General features: G+C 44.3%; 1 protein-coding gene across 3 annotated transcripts in view; it reads right to left on the bottom strand.

Annotated features, from left to right (window-relative positions):
* LOC126198875 (uncharacterized) overlaps positions 1 to 19,326 on the bottom strand; it is a 220,701-nt gene that overhangs the window by 74,059 nt on the left and 127,316 nt on the right. For all 3 annotated transcript variants that reach the window (XM_049935478.1, XM_049935477.1, XM_049935479.1), the window contains exon 2: positions 10,668 to 10,832. In XM_049935478.1, the coding sequence (XP_049791435.1) occupies positions 10,668 to 10,742 (75 nt within the window). In that variant the 5' untranslated portion in view covers positions 10,743 to 10,832. The remainder of the gene's footprint in view (positions 1 to 10,667; positions 10,833 to 19,326) is intronic.

Raw genomic sequence — 19,326 nt, 5'->3', positions numbered from 1 at the left:
TCTCCTGAAAGATTTAATCGTAAATACATTATTAACTGACATTTGATTATAACAAACTGTACCAAGATCAATGCTTTTTTGACGGCTCCTCATGCTGTAGCCTTGAGACAGCATATACTCATAACACGCAAATTAACAATTCGAAAATTCTTTAAGCAACATTATGTTGTTTCCCGTCATTTTATTACAACATCTCGTATAAATAACGCCGGATTTTTCGAGCGAACTTAATTTTCTGGTGCTACGAGGATGATTCAAATAAAAACTTCAAAGTCCTTTAGAATTTCAAAAAGTTTTTTTTTTTATTTTTAGGTGGCAGTACTGCTCCTTGTGGTTCAAAAAGTGACTGACAGCTGGCAGAGTGATGCTACGATGCAGCAGAAGACAGCACCGTCCACAACAAGATGACCGCCCCGCTGTCAACATGCACCACGACTGAGCAGTGATCTGTTATGTGTTTTGTGTGGTGAAGGTGTCAGACCGATCGAATTTCATCATAGAATGACAACGTAGTACGGTGGCTAATGTTTGTCGCTGCAGCAAGTGTACGAGTTGTGTGGGAAGGTTAAAAAAGGCTTAACTTCTGTGGAGGATGCCCCAAGACCAGGGCAGGTTAACCATATAGTGACAGACGAAAAGACTGGAGGAGCTTGTAAAGGGTCTGAGGTGTGGGGTTGATCCGTTATTCTGTTATTCTCCGCAACGGATTAATCTGAGATGTACCCTTTACCCTGTGGCTCCTGCAAGATGCAATTTCCACCCACACACTACTACAGAAGTCAGACAGACGCTCTTAACGTTCTAAAGAAAAATGCCTGAAAAACTTTCAGCAATAAATATCTTCTGGAGTCGTCCGCTGTAAGGAAATGACACAAAAATTCACAAAATTTCTTACGTAACTAGTGGGATACTTGGGTACTGGAGTAGTGCTACTTAGTGTAAGAAAAACATGAAACTAACGAAAGTTATTATTTATTTTGCAAAAATTCTGAGAATCACAATGGCACTTTTAGTTATGAAGTGAACAAGTTATATCCCAAGTTATATCTCAAGGATAGGATTTGCTAATGAATTTCTATACAAAGTTTAGGATAGTTGTTGACTTGGCAGAATGACTGAGAGGTGCGCCTACTCAACTTGAATAATTATCCTTTAGAATGTTGCTAGGTACGGTCGAGGCTGTCGCGTGTGAAATGCAGTGAAGTGTACTGTTGTGGAGGAAATATGGGGCTCGCAATAGCTATAGCGCACAATACCGTAAGCTGCGATGACTGCTGTCTGCGCCGCTCACTGCTGACAAATAACTCTCGTTCTATCTGGATTGACCTTCACCAATCAAAGTCTCCCTATGCCTTGATGAAGCCAAGGATTCCTATTCGCCCCTAGTCTAACTATTGGCGTGGTACACCGGTCAGATAACCAGTCCACCGCGATGCCACTCAAAATTTGCTCGCAGGCGTTTAACTATAACTCTGTCCATTCACCCCACACCAATAAGTATGTCGGCCAACACAGTGAACAACGCTTAATCGCAAGGACTCAATATAGAGTTGCACTTCGATTCGCTCTCGACAAAGGTGCTCTCCTAGTGAAGTACTGAGGAGAGACTTGTTCCTCGCTCCAAGAGCGACATCGGAACGGCGCCTCTCCACGCCAGAGGTGAAGGGGTATATCTTTCGGTCTCTTCCATTATTCCTTCAGCTCAAGGCGTCAGAAGTATCGTCTGCCAATCAGCATTGCTCTTCTAAAACAGGAGAATGACGTTTCGTTTAAGGCGACCAATCCGGAAACCTGTGGCATTGGCGTTTGGCATTTGCTGTCTCCCTGTGAAACTTTCTGAAACTGCGTGCTATGTGTAAAGAATGCGTAGGCTGGCCGCTCCCACACAATATAGCGGAATTTGCTTTTAAGCCAAACACAGGGTTGTTCCCCCTTTCACTCGGGCCCACGCTGTCCGCTACACGGGCGGTCACCGGCGACATAGGCTGGGTCGTCCTATGAAGGGACCGGCGTCCCGTTGCGCGGTTTCTCTCCCGAACTTAAAGCTTCTGTGACTGTCGTGTCTGGAATGTATGTGTGTACGCCAGCCTCGAGTATTTCAACCACGGTGCACTTACTTGTTAATTGCATATCGTTTACATGAATTCATACAGCACTGACTTTATCTTATCGAGTTTGGGTTTGAATGAAGCGTCTTGATGTGCGGAATATGATTGTGAGGGCGGAATATGTAAGCAATGAAGGTCAGGAGACCATGACGTCTTACAAGGGGACCAGATGAGTAACTCTGAACGCAGTAGCCACAGTATGAATATTAATATTGGTTCAGCGCAGAATATTTTTCACAATGTACTGCATTTCAGTAAGTTGTCTACCACATCAATAGATTGACGAGATGAAAGACCATTTCGTCGATTCCTGTGTAGGACTTTTGCATCGTTTCCATGTCGAAAGGGACGCATTTCTGGAAAAAATTATTACAGGCGATGAGACTTGGGCCTACTACCACTAATCAGAAACGAGAATGTCAGCCAAGTAATGGCACCACAGCTCATCACTGAAACCAAACTAGTTTTGTTTTAAGCCATCTGCTGGAAAAGTCATGCTCATTCTCTTCGGGAATGCAAATGCTACAGCATGACAACGCCCGTCTGCAAAAAAAAACCCTAAGACAGTTGAGACTATTCAGGAAATTTAATCTGAATGTCTGGTACATCCTCCTTATCCAGCAAACTTCGCTTCTAGTGTCTCATCTGTTCGGTACACTCAAAGAAGCAATGAGAGGCAGGCATTTCTGAAGTGATGAAGAGGTGCAGTCCATGACTGGCTACACACATGACCAAAAGAATTCTTTCGTCTTGGTAGCTATGCACTTCTGAAGCGGTGGAATACGTGCATTCAACGACAGGAAGACTACAACGACAAATGACATGTGATTTTTTTTTGTTTTTTGTTCCAATTAAAAATATTATACCACTTTTAAGGTTTTCATTTGAATCACCCTCGTATTCATAATCCATCAAATTCAGCTTCAAATGAAAGCATATACACTATGTGATCAGGAGTATCTGGACACTCCCAAAAACATACATTTATCATATTAGGAGCATTGTGCTGCCACCTACTGCCAGGTACTCCGTATCAGCGACCTCATTAGTCATTAGACATCGTGAGAGAGCAAAACGGGGCGCTCTGCGACACTCAAGGACTTCGAACGTGGTCAGGTGATTGGGTGTCATTTGTGTCATACGTCTGTACGCGAGATTTACACTCTCCTAAACATCCATAGGTCCACTGTTTCGATGTGACAGTGAAGTGGAAAGTCGAAGGGACACATACAGCACAAAAGCGTACAAGCCAACCTCGTCTGTTGACTGGCAGAGACCGCCGACAGTTGAAGATGGTCGTAATGTGTAATAGGCTTACATGTATCCAGACCATCACACAGGAATTCCAAACTGCATCAGAATCCACAGCAAGTACTATGACAGTTAGGCGGAAGGTGAGAAAACTTGGATTTCATGGTCGAGCGGCTGCTCATAAGCCACACATCACGCCGGTAAATACCAAACAACGCCTCGCTTGGTGTAAGGAGCATAAACTTTGGACGGTTGAACAGTTGAAAAACGTCGTGTGGAGTGACGAATCACGGTACACAATGTGGCGATCCGATGACAGGATGTGGGTATGGCGAATATCCGGCGAACGTCATCTGCCAGCGTGTGTAGTGCCAACAGTAATATTCGGAGGCGGTGGTGTTATGGTGTGGTCGTGTTTTTTATGGAGGCGGCTTGCACCCCTTGTTGTTTTGCGCGGCACAATCACATCAGAGGCCTACGTTGATTTTTTAAGCACCTTCTTGCTTCCAACTGTTGAAGAGCAATTAGGGGTTGGCGATTGCATCTTTCAACACGATCGAGAACCTGATCATAACGTACGGCCTGTGGCGGAGTGGTTACACGACAATAACATCCCTGTAATGGACTGGCCTGCACGGAGTCCTGACCTGAATCCTATAGAACACCTTTGGGATGTTTTGGAAAGCCGACTTCGTGCGAAGCCTCAAAAAAATGGTTCAAATGGCTCTGAGCACTATGGGACTTAACAGCTATGGTCATCAGTCCCCTAGAACTTAGAACTACTTAAACCTAACTAACCTAAGGACATCACACAACACCCAGTCATCAAGTACCAAGCCTCAACAAACGACATCGATACCTCTCCTCAGTGCAGCACTCCGTGGAGAATGGGCTGCCACTCCCCAAAAAACCTTCCAGCATCTGATTGAACGTATACCTGCGACAGTGGAAGCTGTCATCGAGGCTAAAGGTGGGCCAACACCGACCATATTGAATTCCAGCATTACCGATGGAGGGCGCCACGAACTCGTAAGTTATTTTCAGCCAAGTGCCCGGATACTTTTGATCACATAGTGTATTTCGTCTCTCGGCTCCGTACTGGAGAGAGATAGCATCATGTGATGCAGGTGGCGTTCTTCCATCTCATCGGTTTACTTTCAAACGCGCGTTCAGAATATTTGGCATCCTAGATATTGCTCTGCGCGTCCGGAAATACTCCTCAACGTGCTTTTTCCGTGCCATGAGGTCAGAAATTCGTGAAGCTCAATGTGGACTGCTTTCGTTGTTGTTCTCTGTACTTCACGTACTCGCTGACGTCGTAGCTCTTCTGGACAAAAATGAGGGATACTTTGAAGAACTGTTGCAGGGTAGGGATAGCGCACAGCCTGGATTACCGAAAGGCCAATTTATTCATCCACACGTGGAACGAGCCAAAATAACGTATTAACAGAAAGAAGTAGCCCCTGCAAGCTACTTGTGTGATAAACAGGACAACTGAATATGACCAGTACCAATGTACTCACGTTCATAAGTATATGAAAGAAGGGGTGATATGGCATTGTTGGCTGGGAGACCAGAAGTGGTTGTTCAGCCACCAAATCGCGAGGAGTGTTCTCACTCTGCACGCAATGGCTACACGCAGTGTATAAGAGTTGTGAGATGAATCTATTACGCGTAAGTGCCGGTAATGTGTCTGCGTACGTGTGTCAGAGAGAAAGAGAATGTACTGTGGTGTCACGTTAGTGTCGTGGAATGATGCGGGAAGGGAGAGAATGAAACCCGTTGCCGGCACACGCCTAACACTTTCCAAAATCAATAAAGGGACCACTACATTTAAGTACCAATCCGACTGTCAGATCCCCATCAACAGGGTAACATACTCTCACTTCACGAGACTCTTCCGAGAGGTCTCTAAGGACGCTTTGGAAAGACAAGTTTTGTCATTCGTCGTTCCGTATCTGTTAATTGTAGGTGATTCTAACGAGTGTTTGTATAGTGTGGTTTCATGTTTTTGTGTATGATTCATTTTGGAAATAACGTCTAGATTGCTTTACATATGTTTAAAAAGCTGAAGCAAGGGGAAACTACAGCCGTAATTTTTCCCGAGGACATGCAGCTTTACTGTATGATTAAATGATGATGGCGTCCTCTTGGGTAAAATATTCCGGAGGTAAAATAGTCCCCCATTCGGATCTCCGGGCGGGGACTACTCAAGAGGACGTCGTTATCAGGAGAAAGAAAACTGGCATTCTACGGATCGGAGCGGGGAATGTCAGATCCCTTAATCGGGCAGGTAGGTTAGAAAATTTAAAAAGGGAAATGGATAGGTTAAAGTTAGATATAGTGGGAATTAGTGAAGTTCGGTGGCAGGAGGAACAAGACTTTTGGTCAGGTGATTACAGGGTTATAAATACAAAATCAAATAGGGGTAATGCAGGAGTAGGTTTAATAATGAATAAAAAAATAGGAGTGCGGGTTAGCTACTACAAACAGCATAGTGAACGCATTATTGTGGCCAAGATAGACACAAAGCCCATGCCTACTACAGTAGTACAAGTTTATATGCCAACTAGCTCTGCAGATGATGAAGAAATTGATGAAATGTATGACGAGATAAAAGAAATTATTCAGGTAGTGAAGGGAGACGAAAATTTAATAGTCATGGGTGACTGGAATTCGTCAGTAGGAAAAGGGAGAGAAGGAAACATAGTAGGTGAATATGGATTGGGGGGAAGAAATAAAAGAGGAAGCCGCCTTGTAGAATTTTGCACAGAGCACAACTTAATCATACCTAACACTTTGTTTAAGAATCATGAATGAAGGTTGTATACATGGAAGAACCCTGGAGATACTAAAAGGTATCAGATAGATTATATAATGGTAAGACAGAGATTTAGGAACCAGGTTTTAAATTGTAAGACATTTCCAGGGGCAGATGTGGACTCTGACCACAATCTATTGGTTATGACCTGTAGATTAAAACTGAAGAAACTGCAAAAAGGTTGGAATTTAAGGAGATGGGACCTGGATAAACTGAAAGAACCAGGGGTTGTACAGAGTTTCAGGGAGAGCATAAGGGAGCAATTGACAGGAATGGGGGAAAGAAATACAGTAGAAGAAGAATGGGTAGCATTGAGGGATGAAGTAGTGAAGGCAGCAGAGGATCAAGTAGGTACAAAGACGAGGGCTAGTAGAAATCCTTGGGTAACAGAAGAAATATTGAATTTAATTGATGAAAGGAGAAAATACAAAAATGCAGTAAAAGAAGCAGGCAAAAAGGAATACAAACGTCTCAAAAATGATATCGACAGGAAGTGCAAAATGGCTAAGCAGGGATGGCTAGAGGACAAGTCTAAGGATGTAGAGGCTTATCTCACTAGGGTTCAGATAGATACTGCCTACAGGAAAATTAAAGAGACCTTTGGAGATAGGAGAACCACTTGTATGAACATTAAGAGCTCATATGGAAATCCAGTTCTAAGCAAAGAAAGGAAAGCAGAAAGATGGAAGGAGTATATAGAGGGTCTATACAAGGGCGATGTAGTTGAGGACTGTATTATGGAAATGGAAGAGGATGTAGTTGAAGAGCCGGCCGTGGTGGCCAAGCGGTTAAAGGCGCTACAGTCTGGAACCGCGCGGCCGCTACGGTCGCAGGTTCGAATCCTGCCTCGGGCATGGATGTGTGTGATGTCCTTAGGTTAGTTAGGTTTAATTAGTTCTAAGTTCTAGGCGACTCATGACCGCAGAAGTTAAGTCGCATAGTGCTCAGAGCCATTTGAACCATTTTTGTAGTTGAAGATGAAATGGGAGATACGATACTGCGTGAAGAGTTTGACAGACCACTGAAAGACCTGAGTCGAAACAAGGTCCCCGGAGTAAACAACATTCCATTGTAACTACTGACGGCCTTGGGAGAGCCAGTCATGACAAAACTCTACCATCTGGTGGGCAAGATGTATGAAACAGGCGAAATACCCTCAGACTTCAAGAAGAATATAATAATTCCAATCCCAAAGAAAGCAGGTGTTGACAGATGTGAAAATTACCGAACTATCAGTTTAATAAGCCACAGCTGCAAAATACTAACGCGAATTCTTTATAGACGAATGGAAAAACTAGTAGAAGCCGACATCGGGGTAGATCAGTTTGGAATCTGTAGAAATACTGGAACACGTGAGGGAATACTGATCGTACGACTTATCTTAGAAGAAAGATTAAGGATAGGCAAACCTACGTTTCTAGCATTTGTAGACTTAGAGAAAGCTTTTGACAATGTTGACTGGAATACTCTCTTTCAAATTCTAAACGTGGCAGGGGTAAAATACAGGGAGCGAAAGGCTATTTACAATTTGTACAGGAACCAGATGGCAGTTATAAGAGTCGAGGGACATGAAAGGGAAGCAGTCGTTGGGAAGGGAGTAAGAAAGGGTTGTAGCCTCTCCCCGTTGTTATTCAATCTGTATATTGAGCAAGCAGTAAAGGAAACAAAAGAAAAATTCGGAGTAGGTATTAAAATCCATGGAGAAGAAATAAAAACTTTGAGGTTCGCCGATGACATTGTAATTCTGTCAGAGACAGCAAAGGACTTGGAAGAGCAGTTGAACGGAATGGACAGTGTCTTGAGAGGAGGATATAAGATGAACATCAACAAAAGCAAAACGAGGATAATGGAATGTAGTCAAATTAAATCGGGTGATGCTGAGGGGATTAGATTAGGAAATGAGACACTTAAAGTAGTAAAGGAGTTTTGCTATTTAGGGAGTAAAATAACTGATGATGGTCGAAGTAGAGAGGATATAAAATGTAGACTGGCAATGGCAAGGAAATCGTTTCTGAAGAAGAGAAATTTGTTAACATCGAGTATAGATTTAAGTCTCAGGAAGTCGTTTCTGAAAGTATTTGTATGGAGTGTAGCCTTGTATGGAAGTGAAACATGGACGATAACCAGTTTGGACAAGAAGAGAATAGAAGCTTTCGAAATGTGGTGCTACAGAAGAATGCTGAAAATAAGGTGGGTAGATCACGTAACTAATGAGGAGGTATTGAATAGAATTGGGGAGAAGAGAAGTTTGTGGCACAACTTGACGAGAAGAAGGGATCGGTTGGTAGGACATGTTTTGAGGCATCAAGGGATCACCAATTTTGCATTGGAGGGCAGCGTGGAGGGTAAAAATCGTAGAGGGAGACCAAGAGATCAATACACTAAGAAGATTCAGAAGGATGTAGGTTGCAGTAGGTACTGGGAGATGAAGAAGCTTGCACAGGATAGAGTAGCATGGAGAGCTGCATCAAACCAGTCTCAGGACTGAAGACCACAACAACAACAACAACATGTTTAAAAAAAGCCACCGCTCCTTGTTTTAAATTGCACAGATGCCATTTTTAGCTGGTACTTCGAACAAATAGATTTACGCAGCTTTACACAGAACACTATTAGCTGTAGAAGCAATGGCAAAACATGATCAGTTTAATACAGGCGAATGAGCTAAGTGGAATTTTCTCCTTTAGGCCAAATACTCTGTCTTGCTATAGCAGTGGCTACTGAGGAATATCTTTCTTGGTTTTTGGCTTATCTAGTGTAGTTAGCTGACGTCTGTCACGAGCTTTTATAGCATTGCCGCAACTGCTGTCAAGCTGCCCCTCTGCTGAAGCAAGTGGACTGACGCTTCGTTATGGCACACAGGCCACGGAGGACAGTTCGCCAGTGACACTGGGAGCTCTAATTTCTGGGACTCGCAAACTACCGCGCTCCTAAGTTACTTCTGGTTTCGCAATAACCACAGCTACCGCCACTGACATCACAAAAAATGTACCCGTGTTAATCAAAATGAATGGAGCTCGAGAATCTGAACACAGATCACTGAAGATTTCTTCTTAAAGGCCACACACATACTTAGCATAACCATGTCGATTAAGTAAACGAAGAACTTCAATAAAATTCAGCAAAACGCAAATGAAAATACTATATACCATACTGTAACTGGTTGGTTTCCTTTCCTAACGAAGTCGTAATTTAATGAGAGTTATCCTAACCATACACAAGCAAGGAACCTACCACCGCTTTCTAGCTCTACTCTAGTACACATGCAGCATTGTCAGTAAAAAGAACAGTAGCTCGTGTTGTTAGCAGCGGTTAGTCGTTGTGCTGGCATTCTGCTGTTCTGCAATGTTCTGCCTGCGCAGCAACAACAGGCGAAGCAACAATTAAATGTTGTTCTACTGGTCTTCAGCTAGAAGAGTAGTTTGCATGCCGTTTTCCACGCTGGTCTGTCCTATGCGCTTTCATTCCATTTACAAGTATCTTCTTGCTTTCATTTACCGCTTGCTCAGTGTACAGACAGTAACATCGAGGACAGGCTACAACGTTCTCAGCTGTTGTTTCTCTTTCATGTACTTCGTCTCTTATAACTGCAATCTGGTTACTGTACAAGTTGTGAATAAACTTTTGGTCCCTGTGTTTTATGCCTGGTCCCATAGTGCTCAGAGCCATTTTTTTTCTTTCTTTTTTTGTTAACGTCGGCCTCGACTGTTCTTCTAATGACACGTCGGACACGGTTGGTTCTGTTAAATAAACTTGTCCATTGAAAGTATATGTTTAAGTAAACACAAATTTAAATGACACTATATTTAACAACTCGGACTTAACGTACATATTACATGTTAACACTTACGTCAATAACAATGACAGAGCTTGAGTGGTTTGAAAAGTTTAGAAGTCACATAGAAATGTCCATTCATTAACCACTCTGCGTTTTTCACACATACTAGTCTCACATGCAACAAAATGACCGTATACGTCCGTAGGGTTTAACAAATTACAAGTCTAATAATGAGACGTATGTGCGTCCGTATTATACAGAGATAAAAAGAGAGTGGTATCGTCCGGCAGTGGACGATAGGTCGAGCGCTAGTTTTTTGTAATATTCAAATGTGTTCAGAGCCTGTCTTTAATATCGATGTTTTTACATGCACGCTGAATTAGTCTATAGTTTCTTAGGCGCGTCCATGGCGCTGGATTCATTTCTCCTTGTAAATCGTCAAATACATCATTACAATGCGTAGTTAAATATTATGCATTGGCAAATAAATTTCTCTTGGCCTCTGTCATTACTCAAATCAGTGTTTTATGTGACGAGATGTGGCGGTGTGAAAATCCAACATATCAAGCACTGACAGAAATAATTAAATAAAAGAAATAAAACAATAAACGAATGCTACCGTGAGCGTGGCATGTCCACAAACTTATATTCAAGGCATGCAGTGTCAGTAACAAGTAATTTTGTTCAAACTATGCTCGATTGTACTCACAATAGACAGGTAGCCTATGATGACGGCGCCCGTCCTCAGCGACAGTCCACAGCAGCTGTTAAGTGGGTACTGCATCGTGTCCGATGGTTCAGTGCACAGAGGACTCCAGAGCTAGCGGAGACCTCCAGTTGGGGGCAGGTCCGCAGAAGTATCGCACAACGGTCCCTGTCAATAGGACCGAAACGTGTTCACTTAAGTGTACTAGTATTTCACAAAATCAAATGCAAAACAAATCTTAATACACTATCTGATCAAAAGTGCTCGGACACCTTTTAGTGGACACTTTAATTGATGTTTAACAATGATAGGTACAGCCTTGCAATTGAGATGTTATTTTATTTTATTTTCGCTACAAGTATCAGCAGTTCATTATGCCATCTTCAGGCCCCATATGTACCTGTCAAAAGTAATAAACAGGGTGGTCCATTGATCGTGACCGGGCCAAATATCTCACAAAATAAACGTCAAACGAAACAACTACAAAGAACGAAACTCGTCTAGCTTGAAGGGGGAAACCAGATGGCGCTATGATTGGCCCCCTCGATGGCGCTGCCATAGGTCAAACAGATATCAACTGCGTTTCTTTTTTTTAAATAGGAACCCCCATTTTTATGAGATATTCGTGTAGTACGTAAAGAAATATGAATGTTTTAGTTGGACCACTTTTTTCGCTTTTTGATAGATGGCCCTGTAATACTCACAAACATATGGCTCACAATTTTAGACCAACAGTTGGTAACAGGTAGGTTTTATAAATTAAAATACAGAACGTAGGTACGTTTGAACATTTTATTTCGGTTGTTACAATGTGATATATGTACCTTTGTGAACTTATTATTTCTGAGAACGCATGCTGTTGCAGCCTGATTACCTGTAAATACCACATTAATGCAATAAATGCTCAAAATGATGTCCGTCAACCTCAATGCATTTGGCAATACGAAGTGGCCGTGCGGTTAAAGGCGCTGCAGTCTGGAACCGCAAGACCGCTACGGTCGCAGGTTCGAATCCTGCCTCGGGCATGGATGTTTGTGATGTCCTTAGGTTAGTTAGGTTTAACTAGTTCTAAGTTCTAGGGGACTAATGACCTCAGCAGTTGAGTCCCGTAGTGCTCAGAGCCATTTGAACCATTTGAACCATTTGGCAATACGTGTAACGACATTCCTCTCAACAGCGAGTAGTTCGCCTTCCGTAATGTTCGCACATGCATTGACAAAGCGCTGACGCATGTTGTCAGGCGTTGTCGGTGGATCACGATAGCAAATATCCTTCAACTTTCCCCACAGAAAGAAATCCGGGGACGTCAGATCCGGTGAACGTGCGGGCCATGGTATGGTGCTTCGACAACCAATCCACCTGTCATGAAATATGCTATTCAATACCGCTTCAACCGCACGCGAGATATGTGCCGGACATCCATCATGTTGGAAGTACATCGCCTTTCTATCACGCAGTGAAACATCTTTTAGTAAGATCGGTAGAGCATTATGTAGGAAATCAGCATACATTGCACCATTTAGATTGCCATCGATATAATGGGGGCCAATTATCCTTCCTCCCATAATGCCGCACCATACATTAACCCGCCAAGGTCGCTGATGTTCCACTTGTCACAGTCAACGTGGATTTTCCGTTGCCAAGTAGTGCATATTATGCCGGTTTACGTTACCGCTGTTGGTGAATGACGCTTTGTCGCTAAATAGAACACGTGCAAAAAATCTGTCATCGTCCCGTAATTTCTCTTGTGCCCAGTGGCAGAACTGTACACGACGTTCAAAGTCGTCGCCATACAATTCCTGGTGCATAGAAATATGGTACTGGTGCAATCGATGTTGTTGTAGATTTCTCAACACCGAGTTTCTGAGATACCCGATTCTCACGCAATTTGTCTGCTACTGATGTGCGGATTAGCCGCGACAGCAGCTGAAACACCTACTTGGGCACCATCATTTGTTGCAGATCTTGGTTGACGTTTCACATGTGGCTGAACACTTCCTGTTTCCTTAAATAACGTAACTATCCGACGAACGGTGAGGACACTTGGGTGATGTCGTCCAGGATACCGAGTAGCATACGTAGCACACGCCACTTGGGCATATTGATCACAATAGCCATACATTAACACGATATCGACCTTTTCCGCACTTGGTAAACGGTTCATTTTAACACGGGTAACGTATCACGAAGCAAATACCGTCCGCACTGGCGAAATGTTACGTGATACCACGTACTTATACGTTTGTGACTACTACAGCGCCATCTATCAAAAAGCAAAAAAAAGTGGTCCAACTAAAACATTCAGTTTTCAAATTTATACTGACTTTTTGATCACCCGGTATATACGGTCACTGCTAAGCGACACTTGTGGTGCGAACAGCAACGCCACTGGACCGTAGATCACACGAATATGTAATAAGAAATGGGGAGTCCTATTTTAAAAAATCGCAGTTGATATCCGTTTGACCTATGGCAGCGCCATCTAGCGGGCCAACCATAGCGCCATCTGGTTTCCCCCTTCAAGCTAGACGAGTATCGTTCTTTGTAGTTTTTTCGTTTGACGCTTATTTCGTGAGATATTTGGCCCGGTCACTATCAATGGACCACCCTGTATATTGGCATACTGGGGCCATATATTTCTGGATCTCATGTTTCTTTCGGGTCGCGCGTGGTAGCCGCGAGGTCTCAGGCGTCTTGTCACAGTCCGGCCGGCTCCCCCCGTCGGAGGTTCGAGTCGTCCCTCGGGCATGGGTGTGTGTTGTCCAAAGCGTAAGTTAGTTTAAGTTAGATTAAGTAGTGCGTAAGCTTAGGGACCGATGACCTCAGCAGTTTGGTCCCATAGGAGCTTACCAGACTGTTGAGTCTTCGGAGGAAGCACATCCAGTATGCCAATATCGAATATTTTTGATAGGTGCATACGGCGCCTGAAGATTGCATACTGAATTGCCGAAACTGGTAGCGAAAATGAAATAAAATAACATCTCAATTGCACGGCTGTTCGGGGAATTTCTTGTTAAACACTTGACCAGCCACTGTCCCGTGTCCACAATGGATCAAGAGAGACTTTTATTGACGTGTCTGAACGTCTGTGGAGGAATGTCCGTCCACTCTTCCTCAAGAGCCGAGAACAGAAAGAGTAGTGGCGGTGGACACAGGAGTGTGCAGCGAAACCTACGTTCTAATTAACCCCAAAGATGTTTCATTGGATTTAGGTCGGAGCTCTGGGCAGGTTCACTGATGCTGCTTTATGACTGTGAATTCTCTTGTTGATGCAAGCAGTCACCGTCTCTGAACTGTTCTACTGTACACAGTACCCAATGCTGTTAAATGTTTTCACATCGTTCGGCATTTAGCATTTTCTTAAGCGCAGTAAGAGGACCACATCCTAACCACGAAAAATACCCTAAATCGTAACACCAACTCCTCCGTGTTTCACTGCTGGCGCTACATGTGACGGCAGGTAACGTTCCCCAAGTATACGCCAAACCCAAACACTTCCATCGGATTGCCACAGGCGATATCGTGACTCATCGTTCCAAACAACTCTTTTATAGGCATCCACGGTCCAGTGGCGTTGCTGTTCTAACCACAAGTGTCGCTTAGCAGTGACCGTATATACCGGGTGATCAAAAAGTCAGTATAAATTTGAAAACTGAATAAATCACGGAATAATGTAGATAGAGAGGTACAAATTGACACACATGCTTGGAATGACATGGGGTTTTATTAGAACCAAAAAAATACAAAAGTTCAAAAAATTTCCGAAAGATGGCGCTTCATCTGATCAGAATAGCAATAATTAGCATAACAAAGTAAGACAAGGCAAAGATGATGTTCTTTACAGGAATTGCTCAATGTGTCCACCATCATTCCTCAACAATAGCAGTAGTCGAGGAATATTGTTGTGAACAGCACTGTAAAGCATGTCTGGAGTTATGGTGAGGCATTGGCGTCGGATGTTGTCTTTCAGCATCCCTAGAGATGTCGGTCGATCACGATACACTTGAGACTTCAGGTAACACCAAAGCCAATAATTGCACGGACTGAGGTCTGGGGACCTGGGAGGCCAAGCATGACGAAAGTGGCGGCTAAGCACACGATCATCACCAAACGACGCGCGCAAGAGATCTTTCACGCATCTAGCAATTTTTTTTTATTCTAATAAAACCCCACGTCATTCCAAGCATGTGTCAATTTTTACCTCTCTATCCACGTTATTCCGTGGTTTATTAAGTTTTCAAATTTATACTAACTTTTTGATCACCCGGTATGTGTGGCTTCTGAGGAGCTACTCGGCCACTGTACCACATTCTTTTAATTCCCTGGGCGCAGTCATTGTGCTAGCTGGACTCTTGATAGCACTTTGGAACTCACGAGTGATTCCTTCCGCTGATTTCACGCGATTTTTATGACCACCCTCCGAAATGCTCGACGGTCGCAGTCAGTCCGTACAAGAGGTCTGTCTGGTCTTGGTTCAGCTACGGTTGTTGCTTCGCATTTCCGTGTCAGTCACGACACCAACTGTAGACTTCGGCAGCTACCGAGCGACTTGGCGCTGTGGTTATCCCACTGGACTCGCATTCGCGAGGACGACGGTTCAAACCCGCGTCCGGCCTTCCTGATTTAGGTTTTGCGTGATTTCCCCAAATCGCTTCAGGTAATTGCCGGGATGGTTCCTTTGAAAAGAGCACGGCAGACTTCCTTCCCCATCCTTCCCTAATCTCATCAAACGATGACCTCTCTGTTTGGTCCCGTCCCCCGAAAACAGCCAACCAACCAATTTCGGCTGCTTTAGAAGATTTGAAATGTTCCTGACGAGTTTGTTATTCAGGTGACATCCAATGAGTATTCCACATCCGAAGTCACGCCGGCGCGGTAGCTCAGCGTGTTCGGTCAGAGAACAGGTTACTGGTTGGCCTCTGTAATAAAAAAAAACTGAGTGTAAGGATCAACAAACGAACTTTAACGGATGTCATGTGACGTCCGTAGCGACCAAAAACAACGAACAAAATGCACAAAAAAAAGTCACTGAGCTCGCCTGTCCGACGCATTTTGCTGTTACTGCCTCTCTACTAATAACACAACACTTCCCACCTCCTTTTATACTGGAGGGTCCGCCACTCGTGACATCTAGAGGGGGTCAGCAGATCCTTTTGATCACACCACGTACATATGCTGTAGTGCCTACTTTTCCATGATTTTCTCCATTACTTTAGAAGGAGAATTTTAATCCCAGGCTGACTAAGCAGTTTTCTGTAAATAGCAGTTTTACAGCTGCATTTTATTGGTTTTGTTTTGTTTATCTTGCTGTACGGCCATGAAACTGGCTTTTGAAGTAAATGTTACGAGAGACACTCCCACTGAGCGTTGGCAAGGAAAAACCGCGAGGAAAATTGGTAAAGACGCTCTTAGTGGAATGTGTACATAATCGGTGGTCAGAGATCAGGACAGCCCATCATGACGATGATAATCAAAGCACTGGTCCTACGTGAGAAATGAAGTGGGAAATGATTTTATATGGACACTGAAAATGAGTTTTTAGGATACTGTACGACCAGTCTTGGACTGGAGAAGTCTCTCATCTGAGCTGAAACGCGGCGACAGCCCCCCCCCCCTCCCCCAATACACACAAAAAATGGTTCAAATGGCACTATGGGACATCTGAGGTCATCAGTCCCCTAGAACTTAGAAGTACTTAAACCTAACTATCCTAAGAACATTACACACATCCATGACCGAGGCAGGATTCGAACCTGCGACCGTAGCAGTCGCGCGGTTCCAGACTGAAGCGCCTAGAACCGCTCGGCCACAGCGGCCGGCCCTATACACACACACCAAAAGCATGTAGAGGCATGCGATCGGCTGCATGTGTAAAGTTTCTTTACTGATGGACAACTGACACATTGAGCCTGACAAAGGACCTGCGTAGTTGTCACGACAGCAGCATCCCAACTACCTAATGCTTTCAGTCTAGTTCAAGCGACTCGACGCTGGCAGCACCGGGCGTTCTTATTCACACGAGTAATTATCTGTTTATGAAGATATCCAGAATAAATGTGATTCTTTTGTGTCACGGTTGAAACTTTCTGCGTAACTCCCTCGAAACGCGTAGTGAACATCCTCATCTATCGTTAAATACAGGACTGGTGCCTGCGGCATGTAGTGATTGGAGACGAGAGAGAAATTATGATAAATGTAGGATATTCTCGAGATCAGGGTCACTCCCTTGTAACAACTACTCTTACATTACTTATATTTGATTCTGTGCCTATAGTTTCAAGAACACAGCCACAGTGTCAAGACCTCGTTCTTGTAATCATCCAAGCTGTCAGTCTTGGAACCTGCCATCATCTCTGTCCTCAGAGCAAAATTGCATCAACATTCTATGCAATTTTAGTCTAATTGTGGAACTGCTAATTCCAAAAAAAGAGAAAAAATAGCTAGTTTCCTCTGGGGACCACCGCAGACTAACGTAGTTGTATGGTATAATTTGTATTTGACTTGTATACAGTTGCATGATCTGTGTGTTACTTAGAGCACTATCTAGCTGCAATCGTTAACAGAAAACCTCTCCATACCACAATCAGCAGAGGACATCCAACGCATGTGTCATGAAATATGTCCATTGATGGAAAATCTGTTTGGGTATCCTCCTCTAGACGAGCAAAGATTTATGTGATGTACTCCATTCCCCTGCTGCATCTTGGACGTAAACCGAGTCTTCAGTTTCACAACTACAGTGATTCTTAGTTTAGTGGTAGGTGTTCGTGAGGTACTGCAATCCTGGTGCATGCAATTGCTTGACAGATACTGTGTCTGGAAGAGACTGTGTTCTGTTCCCAGAGTTAGAGCAGCATGGTGTGTAATTTCACATGTGAAACACCGCTGCTATGCGTTTGTCTGTTTCCTTGTAAGAGGCATTCTTTGTTGCTGACAATCATTTTATAGGACTGATGCAAGCATAGCATAATTTCTGAAACGTGATTGATGTGAAAAGTAGGCGCTATACATCTCTGGAAAGCTATTTTGTGTCTGTGTCACAAAGGATCTATGTTTCTCTTTGATGTAGAAGGAAGTAGTTTCATCATCTTAAAATTTGTCACCATAGTGAGTGGGATAGAAAACTTGAAGGGCAGATGTATGTCAGATGTTGGACATACTTCTGCATTAGAGTACTAAGAGCATTGCACTCTGCATGACTCATATTTCAGAAACCACATGGCTTTAACGTTGTTTAAGTGCAGAACTGTGTAGCCTTAGGAGTACATGTGTTTATGTTCTACAATCATTTCTCTGCTAACACCTTCTTGGTACTGACCCCAGACATTCGAACAATACTTCAGAATTGATAGCACAGTTGATTTACGTAAAATGATCATGTATATACCACATATTCCTTCTTAACCATCTGTTATATCATCACGACACTCTCATATCTATTGTACACCGACATGCGTGCATCTGCAGAGATCTTGTGCACTAGGATAGGTTACATGGGTAAGATCGATGCGGAACAGTCTTTGCTGAATAGCAGTTATGGACTTGGCTCACTCTGATCCCTTATGAGAGGTGGAATGCAGCGTGTGTAGTACCCTCTTACTTCTGGTCAGCAGGAAATTACACTCCTGGAAATGGAAAAAAGAACACATTGACACCGGTGTGTCAGACCCACCATACTTGCTCCGGACACTGCGAGAGGGCTGTACAAACAATGATCACACGCACGGCACAGCGGACACACCAGGAACCGCGGTGTTGGCCGTCGAATGGCGCTAGCTGCGCAGCATTTGTGCACCGCCGCCGTCAGTGTCAGCCAGTTTGCCGTGGCATACGGAGCTCCATCGCAGTCTTTAACACTGGTAGCATGCCGCGACAGCGTGGACGTGAACCGTATGTGCAGTTGACGGACTTTGAGCGAGGGCGTATAGTGGGCATGCGGGAGGCCGGGTGGACGTACCGCCGAATTGCTCAACACGTGGGGCGTGAGGTCTCCACAGTACATCGATGTTGTCGCCAGTGGTCGGCGGAAGGTGCACGTGCCCGTCGACCTGGGACCGGACCGCAGCGACGCACGGATGCACGCCAAGACCGTAGGATCCTACGCAGTGCCGTAGGGGACCGCACCGCCACTTCCCAGCAAATTAGGGACACTGTTGCTCCTGGGGTATCGGCGAGGACCATTCGCAACCGTCTCCATGAAGCTGGGCTACGGTCCCGCACACCGTTAGGCCGTCTTCCGCTCACGCCCCAACATCGTGCAGCCTGCCTCCAGTGGTGTCGTGACAGGCGTGAATGGAGGGACGAATGGAGACGTGTCGTCTTCAGCGATGAGAGTCGCTTCTGCCTTGGTGCCAATGATGGTCGTATGCGTGTTTGGCGCCGTGCAGGTGAGCGCCACAATCAGGACTGCATACGACCGAGGCACACAGGGTCAACACCCGGCATCATGGTGTGGGGAGCGATCTCCTACACTGGCCGTACACCACTGGTGATCGTCGAGGGGACACTGAATAGTGCACGGTACATCCAAACCGTCATCGAACCCATCGTTCTACCATTCCTAGACCGGCAAGGGAACTTGCTGTTCCAACAGGACAATGCACGTCCGCATGTATCCCGTGCCACCCAACGTGCTCTAGAAGGTGTAAGTCAACTACCCTGG

Source organism: Schistocerca nitens, chromosome 8, assembly GCF_023898315.1.
Source record: "Schistocerca nitens isolate TAMUIC-IGC-003100 chromosome 8, iqSchNite1.1, whole genome shotgun sequence".
In the NCBI taxonomy this organism is placed as follows: domain Eukaryota; kingdom Metazoa; phylum Arthropoda; class Insecta; order Orthoptera; family Acrididae; genus Schistocerca; species Schistocerca nitens.
Note: the sequence above shows the minus strand (reverse complement) of the source record. Positions and strands in the feature narration are given on the sequence as shown.